This window comes from Meriones unguiculatus, chromosome 2, assembly GCF_030254825.1.
Source record: "Meriones unguiculatus strain TT.TT164.6M chromosome 2, Bangor_MerUng_6.1, whole genome shotgun sequence".
NCBI lineage: Eukaryota > Metazoa > Chordata > Mammalia > Rodentia > Muridae > Meriones > Meriones unguiculatus.
Genome location: NC_083350.1, coordinates 77,786,040 through 77,808,841, shown reverse-complemented (window position 1 = coordinate 77,808,841; position 22,802 = coordinate 77,786,040). Strand labels below are relative to the sequence as shown.

At 40.7% G+C, this 22,802-nt stretch overlaps 1 protein-coding gene across 4 annotated transcripts in view; it reads right to left on the bottom strand.

The window, feature by feature from the left end:
* Nucleotides 1-22,802, bottom strand: part of Ash1l (ASH1 like histone lysine methyltransferase) — a 118,408-nt gene that overhangs the window by 18,049 nt on the left and 77,557 nt on the right. For all 4 annotated transcript variants that reach the window (XM_021637698.2, XM_060377728.1, XM_021637697.2 and 1 more), the window contains 9 exons: nucleotides 21,152-21,225; nucleotides 18,766-18,811; nucleotides 18,552-18,660; nucleotides 14,815-15,021; nucleotides 14,301-14,447; nucleotides 6,971-7,079; nucleotides 6,486-6,650; nucleotides 6,221-6,315; nucleotides 1,966-2,120 (listed from right to left, as the gene is read on the bottom strand). In XM_021637698.2, the coding sequence (XP_021493373.2) occupies nucleotides 1,966-2,120; nucleotides 6,221-6,315; nucleotides 6,486-6,650; nucleotides 6,971-7,079; nucleotides 14,301-14,447; nucleotides 14,815-15,021; nucleotides 18,552-18,660; nucleotides 18,766-18,811; nucleotides 21,152-21,225 (1,107 nt within the window). The remainder of the gene's footprint in view (nucleotides 1-1,965; nucleotides 2,121-6,220; nucleotides 6,316-6,485; nucleotides 6,651-6,970; nucleotides 7,080-14,300; nucleotides 14,448-14,814; nucleotides 15,022-18,551; nucleotides 18,661-18,765; nucleotides 18,812-21,151; nucleotides 21,226-22,802) is intronic.

The window sequence follows — 22,802 nt, the reverse complement described above, 5'->3', positions numbered from 1 at the left end:
GTGAGCCACCATGTGGTTGCTGGGAATTGAACTCAGGACCTCCAGAAGAGTGCTCTTAACCTCTGAGCCATCTCTTCAGCCTCAAAATATATTCATAAAGGTGGGAATCCCCTAGTTACCATGTTATGCCTGTGCACAGCTGGAGCGGTGAAGGATTAAAATAAGCCAGGTGTGGTGACGCATACCTGTAATCCCAGCACAGAGGCAGAGGCAGGTAGATCTCTGTGAGCTTGGGTCCAGCCTGGCTTACAAAGCGAGTTCAAGATAGCCAAGGTTACACAGAAAAATCCTTTCTTAAAACAAAACAAAACAAAACAAAACAAAACAAAACAAAACACCAAACCAAACCAATTTGCATCATAGGAAGACATGTAATTAAAAAGTTGAATCCAGAAAGGAAGCCCACAATCCAGTACTTGAGTATTTGTCATTCGTGAGGCCTGAGGTCATCTCTGAAACAATCTCACCTATTCTATCACTTGCTTTAAATAAAGCTGTCCTGCTCCTTTTGAAAATCCTTGTTTTTAACTCCTTGAATAAGAAGCCAAGAATCTGTTAATACCCAGCTCAGACTGGGATCATTGTTCATAGTTCTTTGATTGATGTGTATATTCAGTAAATGATTAAGATTTGAACTGTTTGGTTTGTAACTTCAAATTGCTGAAAGGATTTAAACTTCTGGAAAAGTTCATTTTTCTCTTGACTGGTCAGGTTGCTAAATGGGTGAAGATGCTTGGTGCAAAGCCCAATGACCTGAGTTTGAACCTTAGGATCTACAAGGTGGAAGGAGAACAGTCTTCCACAAGCTGTGCTCTATCCTCTATATTCAGGTTGTGCCATGTTCTCTAAACAAAAAAGTTTACCAAAAGGTAAGCATGTTAGCACACACTTATAACCTCAGCATTAAGGAGGAACAGAAAAGAGGAATGGTGTTCAAGGTCATCCTCAGCTATGCAGTAAATTCAAGGATAGCTTGGGCTATAGAAGATCTTTTCTATACAAAAACAAGAAACAGGAGAGTTTTTTTTTTTTTCTTCCTTTTTTAGTTTTTTGAGAAAGGAGTTCTTTGTATAGCCTTGGCTGTTCTGGACTTGCTCTGTAGACCAGGCTGGCATTGAACTCACAGAGATCTGCCTGCCTCTGCCTCCCACAGTGTTGGGATTACAGGCACGTGCCACTGCCTGGCTGAAACAGAAGACTCTTTAAAGAAGCTATTTATTTATGTATTTGAGACAAGGGCTCACTGTATGGCTCAGGTGTCTTCATACTGATGGGGTCTGCCTGCCTCAGCCTCAGTGCTGAGGTTACAGGTGTTTGCAAGTGTCTGTCTGGCTCTTTCTTCCTTTCCCAGACAGTGCACTGTCTTACTCAGCTAGCTCAGGCTTTCAATGCCCTGTGAAGCCAATTTGAAATACCTGATCCTTCTTCCTCTACCTCACAGGCAGTGTCACAATGTTTATTTGGTTTTTGCTCCCTTCTCTTCTTTTTTAAATACTCATTTATCTAATTTTGCTTATTTGTGTGTGTATGGGTGTCTAGGTCTGTGCATGCAGTGCCCATAAAGGGCAGAAGAGGGTAGTGGATCCTCTGGGACTGAAGTTACAGAAGGCTTGTAAGCTGCTGTATCAGTGATGGGGATGGAAGTTGGGTCCTCTAGAGGAACAGCCTATGATCCCAATAGATAGCCATCTCTCCAGCTCTGATTTCTTTGTGATTAAAATGATCACAGAATAATGCATATGCTTTCCCAGCCAGGCAATGGTGGCAAAAGATTTTAATTCCAGCACCTATGAGACAGAGTCAGGTAGACCTCTGTGAGTTCAAGGCCAGCCTGGTCTACAGAGAGCTCCTGAGACAGCTAGGGCTATAGAGAAAAAACCCTGTCTCAAAAAAATAAAATAAAACAAAACAAGACAAGACAAAACAGAACAACAACAAAGAAGAGTAAGTCTTCCCATGCCTTACCAGACTTAATATTCCCATCGTCCCTGCAGATGCCATTCCAACGGGTATATAATGATGTTGAGTGAATATCACGGGTGTGCTTTACTTCCTCCTGTTTCTGATGAATCTTTTCCCAGTTTCGGACCAAGAACACATGATGCTTTAATACAAAGTTCCTGCAAGAAAAGAAAAAGGAGTTCCTTACTATTCCATAAACAAGTTTATTACTTGTCTACACTCCATACACTGCTGTTAAGTGACATAGGTAGATGAACAAAACAGTGACTAGGGTTTGGAGCTTTTACAGGCTGTTACAGAACTGGATTCTAGAGTTCACACTGGTAGGATGCTGACAAAGGAGGGTGAGTCTTGAAAGCCTTCCTGCAAAAAGCCAAATACCATTTTTCTACATTACCTACAAACAGCTTGCAAAGAAAATAACCAGACCAGAAAGCAGGTTTACAGAATGTTTGTACAAATCTCAATTTGGTCAGGGCCTTAAACTCTATAAACAATTATAGTCTAAAATGGACTCTTGTAACCTTCCAGTTTCAGGTTTCCAAATCCCAAGAATACAGAAGTATAGCAGGACAGCCAGCTATCTGCATAAATCATGTGGTTTTGTTTGTTTTATAAGTATTCATTTATTCATAAATTTATCTTGAGACAGGGTCTCACTATGGCTCTAGCTGACTTTGGGACTCTATGTACACCAGGCTCGTCTGGAACTCAGATATATGCCTGCCTCTGCCTTCCAAGTACTACGGCTGTGCCACCAAACCTAGCCAATTTATGTTTATTTTATTTCTTTGAATGTTTTGCCTGCATGTACATATGTGTACATATATATATACAGATATATATACAGTGCTCATGGAGGTCTGAAGAGGAGATCAGAACTTCTGGAACTAAGGTCACAGACGGTTGTGAGCTATTTGTGCATGTTAAAACCTTATTTAGTTTTAAGATAGGGTTTTATGTAGTTTAGACTGGTTTTCAATTCCCAATTCTCCTGTCTCTACCTCTTAAATTCTAGGATTACAGGTATGCACCACGTCAGGTATTTTTCTTTTTTAAATTCTGCGAAGTTGTTGGCAGGAAGAGTGAGCTTAAGATCAACTGATCAAACAGAACTAGAGTTCTAGGAACAGACAAACATAACAGAAAACTATGCAACATTATATATAATGTATAGAGAGAGGTATATACCTCTCTCTATACATATATATATACATATATAATGTATAGAGAGAGGTATATACCTCTCTCTATACATATATATACATATATAATGTATATATATACACATACATATATATAATGTATATAACAGAGGTATTATACCTCTGTATGGAGGAATTAAAGGTATGTGCAATCATGCCCAGTTATTTTATTTTCTGTTAAAAATGTTAAATTGTATTTATTTACTGTTTGTTAGGTGTCCCTGCGTTATATGTGTGGGAATGCATGGTTTGTGGCATGAAAATGAAAGTCAAAGGGCACTTGCAGGAGCTGGCTTTCTCTTTCCACCACATGGGTGCCATGAATCAGATCTGGGTCCTCAGGCTTGGCAGACAGTACTTTTTTCTGCTGAGTCATCTCACCTGGCCCTATTTTTTCTTTTTTTCCTTTTTTCTGAGTGGCTCTCAGGTAGTCAAGAATGGCCTCAAACTCAGGAAACTGAGGATGATCTTGAATATTCTTTTTTGTTGTTGTGTTCTTTTGAGATAGGGCTTCTCTGTGTAGCCCTGGCTGTCCTGGAAGTTGCTCTGTAGACAAGGCTGGCCTTGAACTCACAGAGAGCCACCTGCCTCTGCCTCCCAGAGTGCTGGGATTAAAAGTGTGCACCACTACTGCCCTTTTAAAAAAAAAATAATTTAAGGGCATTAGTGTAAAGAGGTCAGATCCCTGGAGTTACAGACAGTTGTGAGTTGTACATTAGTGTAAAGGTCCCTTGGAATTGGGAATTAGACAGTTGTGAGCTGTCATGTAGGTGCTAGGAATTGAACCCCGGTCCTTTGGAAGAGCAGACAGTGCTCTTAACCACTGAGCCATCTCTCCAGCACCTGACATTTTTTTTTTTAAGATTTATTATTTATACAGTACTCTGCCTGTATGTATGCATACACACCAGAAGAGAGCACCAGGTCTCATTATAGAATGGTTATGAGCCACCATGTGGTTGCTGGGCATTCTGAATATTTTTCTTTAAAAAAATAAATAAAGGGGGTCAGGTCCTGTGCAACAGTAGCACTCACTTGTCACTGCTGAGACAGCTTTCGCTCATTTATATTTTATTCTTATATTTTAAAGTAATTATTTGTATGCAGAGTCCAAGGAGACCAGAAGAGGGCACTGAATACCCCACAGCTTAAGTTATAGTCAGCTGTGAGTCACTACCAGGTTATGAGCTGCCCAACATGAGATGCTGAGAACTAAACTCAGGTCCTTAGGAAAAGCAGTTTAGTGCTCTTAACCACTAGCCATTGCTCCTGTCCTTTTAAATAAATAAAATAAGTATTATTTTGTGTGTGTGTGTGTCTGTACATGTGCATGATGTGTATGTATGTAGTGCAAGGGTCACAGTGAGCATCTGGAGGTCAGAGGACAATTCTGTTGAGTCAGTTCTCTCCTTACACTTTTATAAGGGTTCTGGGGAATCTAAATTAGGTCAGCAGGCAAGTGCTTTTATCACCTGAGCCATTCCACAGCCCTGACCTTGAACTTTTATACTCTTGCCTCTTACTCAAATTCTGAGGTTACAGGCTTATGTTGTCCCTAGGCACAGTTTTATAGGTACTAGGGAACCAATCGAAGGCTTCTTGTATGTAGGCCAGCATTCTACCAACTAAACCACATCCCAGACTTTACCTAATTTAAATAACAAAAACAACAAACTCTTATTTATTATCATCATCAAGTTTGGGTTTGGGTGCAGGGGCTAGTGCATACATGTGCAGGTAAGAGGATAACTTTTGGGACTCTGTCCTCCTCACAAGATATGAGCCCCAAAGATCAAATTATTTTAAACCACTAAGATGTCTGATTAGCTCTCTTGTTTCCTGTTGATAGGGATAGTACTTATCAGAATAAGTTCTTTTAATTGCTGAGCCATCTTTCCAGCCTCAAGTTTAGGTTAACTTTTCTTTGGAAGACAGAGATCTTAATAATGTAGTTCTTAGGGGTCAGGCTTGGGGGCAAATGTCTTTAATACCAGCATTTTCGAGGCAGAGGCAGGTGGATCTCTGAGTTCCAGGCCAGCCTGGTCTACCAAGTTAGTTCTAGGATAGCCAGGGCTACACAAAGAAACTCTGTCCTGACAAAACAAAACAAAACAAAACAAAACAAAATGTAGTTCTAGCTGGCCTTGAACTCACAGAGATCTGCCTGCCTCTGTCTCCTGTGTGCTGGCACTAAAGATGAGCAGCCACAACTGGCTCAAGTCTTTTATTTATTTAAAATTTTTTATGTAGGTTTATGTCTGTGTGAGCATTCCATGTAAATATGGTGACTAGAAGAGGCTGTCAGGTTCTGTGGAGCTAGAGTTAAGAGACAATTATAACTACAAAATTACAAGTTACAGACAAATGAAACAAAACAAAAAAACCCCACACCTTTCTTAAAAAAAAAAATATTTTTATCCTGGATCTGGTGGCACATGCCTTTAATCCCAGCATTCTGGGAGGCAGAGGCAGGAGGATCGCTGTGAGTTTGAGACCAGCCTGGTCTAGAAAGAGTTCAGGACAGCCAAGATTACACAGAGAATAAGGCCAGAATAGGGTATCAGATCCCCTGGGACTAGAGTTACAGATAGCCGTGAGCTGCCATGTAGTTTCTGAGTGTTAAACGTGGGTCCTTTGAAAGAGCTCCAAGTGCTCTTAACCACTAAGTCTCTCTAGCCCCAAGTCTACGTTCTAGGAACTCACATACACTGGAGGCAAAGGCAGGTAGACCTCTGTGAGTCTGAGGGCAGCCTGGTCTATAAAGTGAGTACAGGCTACGCAGAGAAACACTGTCTTGAAAAACCAAACCAAACCAAACCAAACCAAACCAAACCAAACCAAACCAAACCAAACCAAACCAAACCAGAAAAAAAAAAAAAAAAAAAAAAAAATCAAAAGCACACACACCTTTCCCTACAGTTGGATTAAGACTTTGTATATTAAAAAAAAAAAAAAAAAACACAACAAATCAATGTTATGAAGTTCAGCAATATTTTAAGTTGACAAGCAAATCACATAATTTAAAAAGTACTCAGTAGTTAAAAAAACTTTACCTCTCTCTGTTGGACATTGGTTTCATCTGTAATTGTGGAGTCAGTCTTGTTGGGGTGTTGATATTTTCACTGGGCTCTTCAGAGGGATGGCCTCTCTAAAAATTCATGTGGGTGAGAGCGCAAGGAGAAAAAAAAATCCATCAGATATTACCTCTGAAATTTTAAAGCCAAGATTAAGACATAACCTTGTGTGACCCTTGCTCCAGTAAGTGCCTGAAGGGGACTTGGAACAGCTTTTAGGGAAACCCGTGAGATCATGATTTACCCTTTTCTTCAATTTGTGCTTAGACTTCCTCTTCTCTTTGGACCGTCCAGACTTCTTATGTGTGCTCACAAGCTGGCTACTTTTATGGCTAGTGAGTCCGTTCATTCGTTGACTTTTGCCTCCAATGATTCCTCGACATTTCTCAAAACCACATTTACAAAGTTGCTATAAGGAAAGAGAATATTTTTTTAACCCTGTACATTCTCACTACAAGTTCAAAGAGGGTAGCTGAGCACTTAAATACCCAAAGGTAAGCATGCATCAAGAAATTTAAACGTAAATATGCAAATAATCAAGATGAGAGAGAGAGAGAGAGAGAGAAGACTAAACTTATGTAAAGTGACACTAAAAAGACATGACTGAAGAACAAGAACAGGGCACTGTGGCTTCAGATTCCTGAGACAGTGAGGCCCACGTACAAAAGAGTGAAAAGCAGTCTTCCTCAGTGTGACTTTCAATGCTCCTTCTTGAACTTAAACTCCTACCTGTTTTTCGACATTGAAGGAATGAAAGTTGTAATCATAGGTGAGCTCGGTCCCAGCTGGCATGTCCTTAAGTGCGTACAGTCCAATACGGTACACTCCATTAACAGACCTATTTAGAAAATTAACAACAAAATTAAAGGAATTAAAGGTTGGAATGTCTCGTCACAGGGTTCTTATCACAAGCACGCTATGCAAGCACCCCACTATGGCACTCTAGCCTTGTTTTAAACTTTTATCCCTTAATTTTTAAAGGAGTCGCCAAATACCATGCCTTTAATCCCAACACTCAGGTGCAAAGGTAGACAGATCTCTGTGCATTCTAGAACAACTTGGTCTATATAGTAAGTTCCAGAATATGGAGAACCATGTACAGAAACCCTGCCCCACCCATCCCACCCACTAAAAAAAAAAAAAAAAAAAAAAAAAAGAAGAGAAGTATCACTGTGTACCCCTGGCTGGCCTAGAACTTGCTCTGTAGACAAGGATGGCTTGAGACTCAAAGAAATCTGTCAGTCTCTGCCTTGAAGGCCTAGCTCTTAAACATCAAGCCCAGCTTCTTACTATTATTTAGCATGGTCTCATGTAGCAGCTTATGTTGACCTTACACTCACTACGTAGCTGAGGATGATCTTGAACTTCTGATCCTCCTGCTTTCACTTCTCCTGGTATTAAAATGACAGGTCCGTGTTACCACACAGGATTTATGAGATGTTGGTGACTGAACATAGCCAGGCCTTTGTACATGGTAGCCAGCTACTCTTTTGGTTGAGCTATATCTCCAGTCCCTTGTTTTTTTTTTTTTTGTTTTTTTTTTTAAACATAGCCATAAATTCATGCTGATCCATCTCCCTGCATCAAAGTCCCTAGTGGTGGGATTACAAACATGCATCACTGGTCTTCTAGAGAGCATCCCTGTCCTCCCACGGAACCCCACACTCCCAACTCTGGCAGGATATTTTTTGTAAGCCCTAGCTTCCCTGAACTCTGTAAATAGACCAGGCTGCCTTACACTCACAGATACCTGCCTGTTAGAATAAAAGGTGAGTGCCATCTTTAACACTCAGAGTTCAGGCCAGCTGGGGACTACATAGTGAGATGCCATCTCAATCAACAACAATTAAAAAGAAAGAAAACAAACAAACAAACAAACAAACAAACAAACAAAAAAACCACTCAAATGAGCGCCATCCCAACACCACAGAGTGTTTGTAACTGTATCCTTCTGCAGTGAAGTATGATGATCAGGAGTACAAGGCCAGCCCTGGTTACATAGAAAGTTTGAGGTCAGTCTGGACTACATGAGACCCTGCTTAAAAAAACAAAAGATGACTGCTTAGTACAATTGACCTCTAGGTTTGATTCCCTAGGAAGCAAAACAATTCTACACTATTCAAAACAAAAATAAACAAAAAAATCCAAACAATTCCTTCCCTGTGCCACCAATCTTGAGTATGTATGTATGTATGTGTGTGTGTGTGTGTATACACACCTTGCTTTTTAGTAATTTACATACCTGTAATCGCTTAGAACACTCTTAAATCAGTACCCATGCCACAATCATCATTTTTCTCACCTCTATCACTGTGCATTAGTTGTGGCTACTTTGTACTTCAAATAAATGGAATCATAGACAATACTCTACACCTTAAAAAACAAGATTTATTAGCCAGGTGCAGTGGACCTGTAGTCCTAGCACTCAGGGAGACAGAGGCAGGTTGATTGCTGTGAGTTCAAGGCCAGCCTGGTCTACAAATCAACTCCAGTACAGCCAAGGCTACACAGAGAAACCCTGTCTCAAAAAAAAAAAAACAAAAAACAAAAAAAAAAAAAAAACAAGAAACCCAACCCAACAAAAACAATCCCCTTCCCCCCCAAAAAAACCCAACTGAAACCAAAGATTTATTTTTATGTTATGTATATGGATGTTTTCCCTGTATGTCTGTGCACCATGCACAGACCTGGTTGTCTGTAGAGGTCAGAAGTAGACACTGGATCCCATGGAACTGGAGTTAGGGTTGTGAGCTAGCATGTGAGTGCTAGGAATTGAACTCAGGTATCTGAAAGAGGAGCAAGTGCTCTATGCCACTATGCCATCTCTCCAGCCCTTAAAACTTTTTAATTTCATGTGTATGTGTGCATCTCTGTGGGAAAGGTGCATGCCAACATTAGTTCTAAGCTGCTCTCCATGGGTGCTAGAAACTGAACTCGGTTCCCAGCAGCAGCAGCAAGTACTTTTAATGGTTAAGCCATCTCTCCAGGCCCTGCTTTTGTTTTCTTTTTTTTTTTTTTTTTTTTGGGGGGGGGGGGTTGAGCCCAGATCTCACTATGTAGCTATAGCTGGTCTCAAACTCAGAGGTGGGATGGGTGGGGCAGGGTTTCTGTACATGGTCCTCAATGTTCTGGAACTTACTACAGAGATCCACCTGCTTCTACCTCATTAAAAGTGCCTGACTCTACATCCAGCAGTTTTTTGTTTTGTTTTGGGAGGAAGTTTCCCTATGTAGTTCCCAGGCTGGCCTGCAATTTGCTGTCCTGCCTTAACTTCCTAAGTGCTCAGATTAAAAATGTGTGCCACCACACTTGCCCTTTAAAAATTTTATTGATCAGCCGTGCAGAGTGGCACATGCCTGTAATCCTAGCACTTGGGGAGGCAGAGGCAAGTGGATAAATGAGTTTGAAGGCAGCCTGGTCTACAAAGTAAGTCCAGAACAGCAAAGGCTACACAGAGTTGGAGTTACAGCAGTTGTGAGCTGTGTTGTATGGGTACTAGGAACTGAATTCAAGTCCTCTGCAAAGAACCGTACCTACTCTTAACTACTGAATTATCTCTTCAGCCCCTATTATCATTTTTTTCCCCTTTGGTTTCTCAAGACAGGGTTTCTCTGTGTAGCCATGGCTATCCTGGACTCTCCTGGCCTAGAAATCACAGAGCTCCACCTGCCTCTTCTGGGATTAAAGGTATGTCTCACCACTGCTTGGCCCTATTATCATCTTTAAAAAGTATGGACTAATAAGTGAGTTTACTTTATACAGAGGCCACACTATTCTTTTATCATTCCAATTTTAGTATGTGTGCTGTTGAATGGCACAGTATTAGTTTTTAAACTGTATTTTATGTGTGTCTGTGTCCTACAGTGTGTGTGGACAAAGGTCAGAGGACAACTTTCAGGAGCTGGCTCTCCCGTTCACATGGAGGAGAAATCAAACTCAGGTGTTTGGCTTGATGGCAAATACCTTTTCCCACTGAGCCATCTCACCATATATATATGCACATCTGTGTAAGAGCATACTGGGGTCCACTACTTGTGGGTCCCTGTTCTTTCCTCCCTCCCTCCCTCCTGGAATGTATAGTTTTTCACTGACTGGCTAGACAGGCTGGCCAACAAGCTTCTGGGTCCAACCTGCCTCCACTTCCCTGCTGCTAGGGTTATAAACCATGAACAGATTTTGATATGGGTGCTGGGGATGTGGCAACATGTCCTCATGCCTGAGGACTATATACTCTAGCCTCAAAATTATGAATTTCCTGTTTCTACCTCCAGAGTAGTGGAGTAATAGGTATGAAAATTGACACCCAGTCCTGAATATGACCTGTCTGTTCATAAACTTATGTTTGGTGAATTTTACCCTGAAGGTTTTTCTTTAAATTTCTTTTTAGGTATTAGTGTTTACTGTTTTTTAGCAATAAGATTTTTATTTTTCCAGTACTTTAAGTGTATGAGTGTTTTGCCTACATGTATATATGTGCCTAGTGCTCACTGAGATCAGAAAAATGTGTTGGATTCTCTGGGACTAGAGTTATAGACCATTGTGAGCTGTTACCTGCGTGCTGGGAATTGAACCAGGGTCCTCTGGAAGAACAGCCAGTGCTTGTAACAACTGTTAATTCAACTTTCTAGCCCTTAGACACTAGTCTTTAATGAAGTTATTATAAATAGTATTGTATTTCACTTTTGTTTTTTCATTTTTGAGACTGAGTCTCAAAGTTATCATAAATAGTATTGTATTTCACTTTGATTTTTTTCTTTTTTGAAACTGGGTTTTACTCTGTAGCCATGGCTAGTGTACAATTCTTTATGTAGCTCAGGATGGCTTTAAACAGAGACCTCTTGCCTCTGCTTCTCAAATGCTAGAATTAAAGGTGCGTGCAACCTGTGCTCAGCTGTGTATCATTTGTTTCTAATGACAGTGAGAACTTCTTTTGAGACAGGGTCCCATGTAGCTCTGGGTGCCCTCAGGAGTGGAGGATGTCTTTGAACTTTTAATCCTCTTGTCTCTACATCCTGAGGACTGAATTGTAGGATTGTACCACAACGTCTGTCTTGTGAGTTGCCCAAGGCTGTGTGCATTGTTGGCAAGGACTACACTGACTGAGCTATGTATCAGGCATTGTTTACTTCTAACCTACTGTGTTGGTATGCTCTAAGGCAGTGCTCTCCTAAGAATCCCAGGTGTGCTGCCTCCATGCAAACTGCTGAGCTCACAGGTCTGTTAATTCTGTTTTATTTCTTCCTTTTCTCACTGCATCATTTAGTTAGAGACTTCATTAAAACAGGGAATTAAAGTTATGGACAATGGCTAGCTTTAAAATTTTTATTTATTTCCACTTTTTATTACACTTACTTAATGTGAGTCTGTGTGGGAGAGGAGCATGTGACGAGCTCAGAGGCCAACTTCAGGGTAATAGATATTGAATGCAAGTCTTAAAGCTAGGCATCAAGTGCCATTACCCAATAAACCATCTCACCATGATGACAGCCCTAGATTTTAGGAATAGTCCTCTCAGCCCCCCTTTTGAGACATGGTCTCCTATATCCAGTATGGTATGGAATTATACACTGGAGGATCAGAAGCTCAAGGTCTGAATGGCAAGATTGCTCAGCGGGTAGAGGTAACTGCTATCAAGCCTCCTGACTTGAGTTTAGTCCCTACAACTCATAGGGTGGAGAGAACCAATGTCTACAAAGTTGTGCCACTCTAACACCCACATGTGCTCTGTGTCATCAGTATACATGCATGTACATGAGTAACAAATAATTACATGCATAAATGTAATAAAAGCATATCATCATTAGTGGCTAAATGGAAAGGCTAAGGCCAGCCTGGGCTACAGAGAATCCTATCTGAAAAACAAACAAACAAACAAACAAACAAACAATCAAACAAACAAAATAAAACAAACGAAAAACCCACAAACAAAATAAAAAGTATGTCTAAGTGTTATTAGTGAATACATGATTTTGATTCTAGACTCGGTTTCTTGGGGTATACATTTAGAGTTTCTGGTTTTTTTTTTTTTGGGGGGGGCACTTTTTGAGACTGGGTTTCTCTGTGTAGCCTTGGCCATCCTGAAACTCACTCTGTAGACCAGGCTGGCCTTCAACTCAGATATACACCTGCCTCTGCCTCTTGAGTGCTAGGATTAAAGGTGTGGGCAACCACTGCCCAGCTTAAATTATGTCATTTTTAGGAAATGTGTTTTTGAAATAATTCACCCTTTTCCTCTATAAATTAATAGGAGGCTGGGCATGATAGCCCATGCCTTTAATCCCAGCACTTGGGAGGCAGAGGTAGGTGAATCTCTGTGAGTCTGATGTCTATAGAGCAAGTTCCAGGACAGCCAAGGCTACAGAGAAACCCTATCTCAAACAAACAAACAAACAAAAAAACACCCGCCCCCCAAAAAAACAACTTAGGAAAACAGATTAAAAAAACAAACCAAAACTGACTTTATAGCTGGTTGGTGCTGGCATATGCCTTTAATCCCAGCACTTGGGAGGCAGAAGCAGGCAGATCTCTATGAGTCCCAGGCCAGCCTGGTCAACAGAGTGAGCCCAGGACAGCCCTGGGCCATGCAGAGAAACCTAAAATCAAAACAAAAAACAAACAAACAAAAAGAAATTGTTGCCTTCTTTGCTCTCCCAGTACCTTATAACAGACTTCCATAGAAACTAGACCAAGATTTACTTTGGAAGATGGGGAGACTGACTGTGGGAGGAGAAGGTAAGCTGTGCGTTGTGAATCGTATTTGCAATCCTAGGTAGGCAGAGGCAGAATTGCTTTACATCTGAGAACAGCATGGTCTGTCTATACGTGAGTTCCAGGACAGACAAAACTACAATGGAGATCCTGTTTTTGTTTATTTGTTTTGAGATAAAGGCCTACTCTGTAGCTCTGGCTGGTCTGGCTCTCACTCTGAGACCATGCTGGTTAAGGCTGTTTGCCTCTGCTTGGGGAAAGCATGCACCTCCATGATCTGCCTTATTTTCAGTTTGCACAGCTAGGCAGGAAGTTCAGGTCTGTGCTTGCTAGGCAAGTGCTCCAGCATGGCATTCCGTCCTGGTCTCTTGTTTACTGTGTCTCACTTTCACAGGGGTGTGGACTTTTAGGATGAATATATTGGTAAAAATTAATACATACTGAAAACCTACGTATTTGTGTGTGAATTACAAGTTAATAAAATTCATGAAAAAATGAAACTGTTCATAACCATCTTCATGTTATCCCTTCTTATTGCATATGTATGTGCACATGCCACAGTGTGTGGAGGTCAGAGGACAACTGTGGGATGTGGATCTCCTTTCTCACCATTTGCATTTTGGGAACTGAATTTAGCTTGTTAGGAAAGGTGAGAAGAATCATATCCCCTGGAGCTGGAGGCAGTTGTGAGCCACCCATATGAATGCTAAAAACCAAACTCAGGTCCTCTGTAAGAGTAGTACACACTCTAAACTACCCAGCACCATGCACTAGCTTTCTGAAAATGGGACTGCAGGCACATCCCATGTTTCTTTTTACTACTAAAAATTATGTATGTACACATGTATGTATATGTAAATGCCTGTGAGGCCAGAGGTGTTGCATCTCCCTAGAGCTGGGATTACAGGTGCTAGTAATCAAACTTAGTTCTTTGGAAGGGAAGTATGTGCTCTTAACTATTAAGCATCTTTCCAGCCCTTCAATGATTCTTTGACAAAATTCTTTTCCTTCTCAATTAGATTTGACCATTTAAGAGAAAGAAATCTCACCTTTCACATTTTGTCTCCTCTGACAAAATGAACAAGTAGTAAGTCTGGCATGTACAGAATGACACACAGTAAAGCAGTCACCTCGTGCCTAGTATCAGTAAGCACTAACATCAGCATCACCAAAGCTGCCGCACTGTTCCGCTAAGAGGAGTGATGACAAGCTAAATGCGCAGCAAGGACTTGGTATAATGGAACTTCCCAAGATGCTCTGTGTGACTCTGTGACAGTGGGAAGAGCAGTATCTGGTACTTTAGTACCTTTACATCTATACACATCTTTTGATTCACCTCATGCTTTCTTACCATTTCTGCATTTCACAATTTGGGTCACAGCTGTGGTTGATGAATCTGGCCTCATTTCCCATTCGATAACTGTCAATCACCATTCCACTATCCAGGTTTAAACAGTAGTGGTCACTGTGATTATGATACTGTTCAATCATCCTGTTCCTAAAGAAGACAGAAATAATCAAAAGCCAATTACTGATTAAATTGGAAGGCAGCTACTTTCACCATCAATGCCAAATGACTAATTAGTGATTAAAAGACTACAGTTCAGCTGGGTGCAGTGGTGCACGCCTGTAATCCCAGCACTCAGGAAAGCAAAGGCAGGCAGATCTCTGTGAGTTCAAGAACAGCCTGGTCTACAAAGCAAGTCCAGAACAGCCAAGGCTACACAGAGAAACCCTGTATGATGATGAAGAAGAAACAAGAAACAAGAAGAAGAAAGAAGAAGGAAAAGAGAGAGGGAGAATGAGAGAATAAAGTTCACATCTTTAATTCTCTATCCTCACCTTGCAGATTCATCATTATTTACCTGAATTCTTGTTCGCTGACAACTTCCCCTAGGTATTCAATGATGAACTGGCCAGCTTTTAGGGGTTCTTTGGTTCTGATTCCCCAACCTTTCTCCTCAGCTCGAAATCGTTCCAGACACTGCACCCATTCATGCCTCTGTATCCTCTGGTTACAGCACTGCTCACCACAGGGGCAAGTGTTAGGGGAACACTCAGCAAAGATCATTCTAGAAAGTAATAATTGTAGTCAATTCACATAATACCTTTTATTGTATCCATTTTGTTTTGTTTTTCAAGACAGGGTTTCTCTGTGTAGCCTTGGCTGTCTTGGACTCAGTCTATAGACTAGGCTGGCCTTGAACTCACGAGATCCACCTGCCTCTGCCTCCCAAGCGCTGGGATAAAAGGCATTCACCACCATCACCCGGCTGCTACTGTATCCATTTTATATCTTCAAATTATTTTAAAATTTAATCCATGAAGCCAGGCTCGGTGGGCATACCTATAAGCAGAGAACTTGGGGAGGCAGAGGCAGACAGATCTCTGTGAGTTTGAGGCCAGCATGGTCTACATGTGAGTCCAGGACAGCAAAGGCTACACAGAGAAACCCTGTCTTGAAAAAAAAAAATTATTTCATGAAACAATTCAACAAGAGTAGCTGAATATCCAAAATAAAATAATTTAATTCAAGAGTTAACCACAGACAATGCTTTACTGCCATATAAAACTTGCAGTCCTCTTTTTCTTCTGAAAAGATTGGTGCCTTTAGAGTGATATGGCTATAGACACTCTAGTCTTCCTGTTGCTGTTTTCTCCCCCCACCTTTGGTTTTCTAAGAAAGGATTTCTCTGTGTAGCCTTGGTTGTACTGGAACTCTCTCTGTAGACCTGGCTGGCCTTGAACTCAGAAATCTGCATGCATCTGTCTCCCCAGTGCTAAGGAGTAAAGGCATGCATCACCACCACCACCACCTGGAGCTCTCTCTCTTTCTTTTGGTTTATTTTTCAAGACAGGGTTTCTCTGTGTAGTTCTAGCTATCCTGGAACTGACTTGGTAGAACAGGCTGCCCTCGAACTCAAGAGATCAGTTTGCTTCTGCCTCCTGAGTGCTGCTGGGATTACAGGCATGTGTCACCATGCCTGTAAAATGAATTTGCCTACATATTTAATGTGCAAAGCCTTTACTCATACTTCAGAATTACATTAAGTTCCTGCTTCACTAGGCAACCTTCTGTTCTTATTCTGTGTTGTAGCAAAGATTTCATGCTGTAAGAATTCTATTTCCTAATTTTTGGGGGTATGGTGGACTGGTTATTAAAAGATGGTGCAGAGTGGCAGGAGGCTCACATTTTGTAGCCCAGGCTGGCTATGAATGAGATCTTCCTGTTTCTGCCTTCTAACTGTCAAAATTATAGACACACATCACAACACCCTTACAAAATTTCTGCTTTCCAATTTTACTTTTTGAGACAGGATCTCTTATTGAAACCAAAGAGCTAGATTGGCTAGATTTGGCTAGCCAATAATCTCTGGGAATCTGACTTGATTCCCCCTCCCTGCTAGGATTACAGACACAAGGCATGGGCATTTATGTGGCATGGTGGTTTGAGTAGGTTTAGCCCCAAAGACCCATGTGTTTGAATGCCTAGCCCATAGGGAATGGCACTTTTAGGAACTGTGGCCTTATTAGAGTAGGTGTGGCTTTGTTAGAGGAAGTGTTGTCACTGTGTGGACGGACTTTGAGGTCTTACATACATACATACATACATATATATATATTTGCTCAAGCTCCAACTACACTGGGCAAGTGTGGAAGACATTTCCTTTCTGCTGCCTGCAAATCAAGATGTAGAACTCTCAGCTCCTCCTCTAATACCATGTCTGCCTACATGCTGACATGTTTCCTGCCATGATGATAATGGACTAAATCTCTGAAACTATAAGCCAGCCCCAATTAATTATCTGCCTTTATAAGAGCTGCTTTGATCATTGTGTCTCCTCACAGCAATGAAACCTAAGACACGCGGGTACTGGGATTTGAACTCAGGTTCTCCTGCTTGTACAACACAAACTTTAATAACTGAGCCATCTTTTATCCTCCAAATTTAAAGAGCATTTTCATATATGGCGTAGAAACACAGGTAGGTGGGGCTGGAGAGATTGTTCAGTGTACACACACACACACACACACCAAATGTAATTAAAAAAATATATTTTTTAAATGCACAGAAAGTCAACAAAAGGCTTCATTGTAGTATTTTGTGTTTTCTGGAGCAGGTACTTAAAATAAAAAAAAATAACATTTTTATAACTTAAGTTATTTGCATTAAAATCTTTTATGTTTTTGAAACCATGTAGCCTTGGCTGGACTGGAGCTTATTATATAGACCAGGCTGGCCTCCAATTCATAAAGATCTATCTACCTGACTCAGCCTCCAGAGTGCTGGGATTAAGAAGTATGAGCCACCAAGCCAGGCTTTGTATCAACAACTGGTAACTGCATTTCTTTGTTTGTTTGTTTTCTGTGTGGTGCACACTGAGCCAGGGTGTGCTCTCAAGCAGCTCGCAGCATTGGTCCTCTCCTTCCAATATGTGGTTTTGGGAAGCACATTAGCCCACTGAACTAGCTTACACCAGCCCACAATATAACTTGTTGGATCATAAAACTGGAAGAAAGGAGAATTTTGAGAGTATTCTCTTCATATACACTCTAATACATAGTATACAGTCATCTCCTCTACTCAAATCCAAACAGAAATGTGCTACAAAGGATAAAAATTCTCTCCTGCTTGAAGGAATGAAAATTCTAATATACAGATAACTCCTTGAAAAAGAAGGCTTTTTTTTTTGTTTTGTTTTGTTTTTTTTTCAAGACAGGGTTTCTCTATGTAGCTCTGGCTGTCCTGGAATTCACTATGTAGAACAAGCCGACCCTGAACTCAGAGGCCCACCTGCTTCTACTTTCTGGTTGTCCTGGCGGTCACTTTGTAGACCAGGATAGCCTCAAACTCACAGAGATCTACCTGCCTCTGCCTTCCAAGTGCTGGGATTAGAGGCATGTGACACAGTGCTCAGCTGAACTTTTTTTCTTATGTATTTATCACAGTCTTTATCTTGTCATCTGTAATATAGATTTCTTTTTCATGATCAGTCGAATATGGCATTCATTTGCCATCATTGTATCTTAGGTTTTTGTTTTCTCTGGTTGTTAAGTAGGTCTTTTAAGACTGAATATATATATATATATATAGGCTGGGATTAAAGGCATGTGGCACCATCAACAACAAAAACAAGATTCCCAACAGCTGGAGGAAACTAATTCCTCCAGCTGACAGGGCAGTTGACCTAGGGACTTCAGAAGACCAGACTGGTTAACAAAGCCAGTTCCAGGAGTTCCAGGACAGCCAGGGCTACACAGAGAAACCTGTCTCAAAAAACAACAGCAAAAAAGCAAAACACAAAAACAAACACACACTTTGCTTATTAATAAATCACATCATCTCATATTAGCTTCAGACCCTCCTCCCAGAGAAGTTGGCATTTATATCAGAGAAATTAACCATCCTTATGTCTCATGGGTATTTAAAAAAATTAATTTACATAATAAACACTCTAACATTCTATTCCATCCATTAGTATCAGTGTACAACATGTAGAGGATAAAAGAATGTAGTATTTTACACACACACACACACACACACACACACACACACACACACACACACCCCTTAGAACTTCAGAAAAATCAGTTACCGTACCTATTGAGGCAGTCATCCCCACAGCCCTTCCTGTTGTCATCATCTGGCTTCTTACAATTACAGGTGGTTGCCTCATAACCAGAAAGAGGTTTTACATCAACGTAGACATCTTGAGAAGATAGCAAATAAAAGTTTTTGAACATTATCTTTCAAGTCACAAGACAGGAGGAAGATTGATGTTTTGAAGGCAGAAAATAACATCTAAGTTACTCACTTGAACGGATTTTTTTATACAGGGGGACATCTGGCTTTTTGTATAGCTAGAAGGAAAAAAAAAAAGATACAGCATTTCACTTCAAATGGCAATGTGGCATCTATCCCTAAAAATACAGGAAATAAAGGTGTTCCATTCATTCAAAAATATTTGTAGCAAACCTGGCAAAAGTGTCACCTCTGTAACACTTGGGAAGGAGAGGCAGGGGGATCGCTATGAGCTTATGCTACTCAGTAAACACTTTTGAGCCCCTACACCCCCCATCCCTGGACCAGAATTCTTGGTGTAGCCTTGGCTGTCCTGGACTTGCTTTGTAGACCAGGCTGGCCTTGAATTTACAGCAATCAGTCTGCCTCTGTTTCCCTGAATGCTGGGACTAACGGCATGCACCACCATTTCCAGCTAACTTTTGAGCTTTCTAAATTAGATGTGATTGAGGAAAATGTAAAGTGATCTTTTTTATTTCCTCCCTAAACATAAAGAATGACCGAGAATTAGATTTAGTAAGCACTAGTTTATAAAAAGTTATCATAATTTTTATTTTAGACAGTCTCTATGCAGACTTGGATGGCCTGAAACTTTCTATGTGAGACTGTTCCCTCTTTTCCTACATCCCTTCCTGAGTGCTAGGATTATAGGCGTGCTTAGTAACATCCGAGATATAGTATTTTTTTAAAGCATGTTGCTAACTATAGAAAAGAAGCACTTTTAAGAGCAAAGCTATCATTCTCTTAAATAACTTAAGATTCTATTTGCTCCTATCAAAAGAAAGGAAAGAGGCTGTGAGTAAAGGTTGGTGGTACAATACATGTTGAAGCCTTAGCATGAACCCCTCCATAAAGTACAAGCTCTTTAAACCCTAAACATGTATAAGGCTTGTTCATAGTGCAACTATGTGAAAACAGAGACTAGCTGGCCTTTCCACATCACACTCACTGGTGAAGAATCTTAGGAAAGCAACATTAAGATAGATTTTCATTACTGTGGCTAATCAACAAGCAGCATGTGTTGGTGGTGCTTTTCTGCAATTGTAGCACTCACTACAGACAGGAAAACTCGAGAGTCAGAGGTGACTGAGCCACAGAGCAAGTTCAAGGATAGCCTGGGTGTGAAACACTGAGCAAGAGCACTCATGCTTGCCCCCGCCCCTTTCTCTGTGCAGCCTGGCTGTCCTGGGCTCCATTTGTAGACCAGGCTGGCCTCAAACTCACAGAGATGCCCCTGCCTCTGACCCTGAGTGCTGGGATTATAGGCACGAGACACCGTGACCAGCGTGGAAGAGCTCTTATGTCTGAATAAAGATGTGCTGCCAAAAAAAAAAAAAAAAAAGGCAACTTGAACTAAACATCATTTAGTAATGAGTCAGAATTTCTGCCATCACATTTCTTTTAGTCCATGTTGAAAGCCCCTTCTCCATAATCAAAAATGAGAAAGAAAGGAAAAAAAAAAACCTGTTTCAAAAACAAAAGCAACCCCTCCAACCAAAGCTGATAAAAACAGACACAAATATCTTTAGGGATTCAATAGAGACCATCAGAGAAGAGGAGGCATAGGAAACTGAACTGGTTTTGGCCTTCCAAAGATAACTTTTGTTGGAGACAATGTTTTACTACTCAGCTCTGGTTGGCCTGGAACTCAGAGAAATCCACCTGCGTCTGCTTCCTTACTAGTGGGATGAAAGATCATCACACCCACTAAAGTTAACAACTGACAGTATTTTCAGCTCAACTCAGAAAAACCTGCTGTTTATTATCAGTATGACTACTTCTGTCTCCCCACTGTTGTTTTAGGGATAGGGCCTGGAGCCTTTAACTTTAAGGCTCCAGAGTCTTTCATTTTTTTAGAGTGTTGTTAGCAGTATATTTACATTCTCCCAAGATATGCATGAAATAGAATTCTTACAGCACAAAGTCTTTGCTACCAAAACAAAAAACGCAGAACAGAAGGATGTCCACTGAAGCAGGAACTTACTGTAACGCTTAAGTATAAGTAAAGACTTTGCACATTAAATATGTATGCAAATTCATAGTCTCTAACTTTTTCTTAGTCTCTAACCTTTATGAGGACAGTTCTCAATATACCTAAGATAACATGAGAAGGAACCAGAGGAAATAAACTTACAATCCGTAGTCCCGTACCCTAATTCTTCTTCTTTTTTTTTTTTTAATATTTATTTGTTACGTATATGATGTTTTGCCTGCACTGCCTGCAGGCCAGAGAGGGCACCAGATCTCATTACAGATAGTTGTGAGCCACAGTGTAGTTGCTGGGAATTGAACTGAGGACCTCTGGAAGAGGAGCCCAATGCTCTTAACCTCTCCAACCCCTATTCCCTAATACTTAACACTTAAAAAGAAGAAAACCTGGTAAAGAAGGCCCATTGTACCTGATTATGTTTCCACTGCCAGAGGATGTCATAGGGAAGCTGGAAGTCAATTCTCTTCTGTCTGAGGTACTTTCCTGAAATAAAAAACAATTTCAACAACTATTCTGATACGTAGTCCATACAAAGAGAGCAAATAGTAACACACAAAATATATTTTAAATTTATAACAAAGCAAAATTACTACTGAAATCTACAAGTCACTATGAAACTAAATACTAAGAAGTTTTTGATTATTAAAGCTATAATCATAAAGTAGCTGGTATTTGCTCTCCTTTATTATTAAATAGAGTTTTATGCTACAAAAAAAGGTTAACCAGGCTGGAGAGAAGGCTCAGTGTTCAGTGCTTTCTGCAGAGGACAGTGTATCTTTCAGCCCAGTTTTAGTGGTCTGATGGTTTCTTCTGACCTCTGCAGGCACTGGTACATATGTGATGCACACACATCCATGCATATAAAACAGTCATACAGACAATAACAACAAAATCTAAAGCTATTAAAGAGGGAAAGGTACAGAAGCCCAGGTTGGCTCATGGATCAAGGTGTCTGCTGTCAAGCCTGACTACCTGAATTCAATCCCTGGAACTCACATGCTGGAGAAAAGAGAATGGACTCCTACAAATTGTTTTCTTGCTTCCATACAGCACTGTTGAACACATATTCCCATGCACAAAACTAAATAACAATAATAATAAAAAAAATGAAAAGGGACATCCTTGAATTTACATAACTGAAAAATACATGTCACCCATATGATAGCTCAGCAGGTAAAACAACTTGAATTTGGTTCCCAGGATCCACGGTGGAAGAACCAGCTCCTGAAGGACTGCGTCTGACTTTAAATTTTTTTTTAAAGATAGGGTCTTTCTTCATAGCCCTGACTGTCCTGACACTCAGAGAGATCCATCCATCTGCCTCTGCTTCCCTAGTGCTGGGATTAAAGGCGTAGACCAGCATGTCTGGCTCCTGGGACACCTTCATACACAATGGGGGCATGTGCATGTTAGGACTCGAATTGGGGGTTGTTCTGATGCTTCTATTTTGATGCTAATTACCGGCCCTCAAGATCTGGTGACTGCCTGGATAAACCCATCCTTGTTTTGTGTAAACCTGCCTAAGACATTATATCTGATTGATTGATTAAAGGCCTAAAACCTGGGCAGGGTAGAGTGGGGCAGGAATGGCTAAGGTTTCCTGGCTATGGGTTCAAGAGAATCAGAAGAACAGAAGAAAGGAGGAAGGAAGACACAACGATGGGTTAGCAAGGAGAAAAACCTTGTGGGCTGGGAGGAAGGACTCTGAGGAATGGCGCAGAAGGAGAAAACACCAAGATGAAAAATATAAGATTATAGATGAAAGATAGCCCAGATAGGAATGGTTAAGGCAGATTGCATCGGATGGGGGCTGGGAGATGGATGGTGAGGTTATTGAGACAGTGTAAGTTAAGTATCTGCCCAGCCCAAGGTAAATAAGGCAATTTTAAAATCTAACAAGTGCCTGTGTTTTATTGATTGTGACAGCAGGTTAGATAACACCACTGCAACAATTATAGGGCTAAAAATAACATTATATAGCCCAACACCAATCTTATTTACAACAACAGACTCAGAAACACACACATATATATGTAGACACAAATACAGACATACATGAG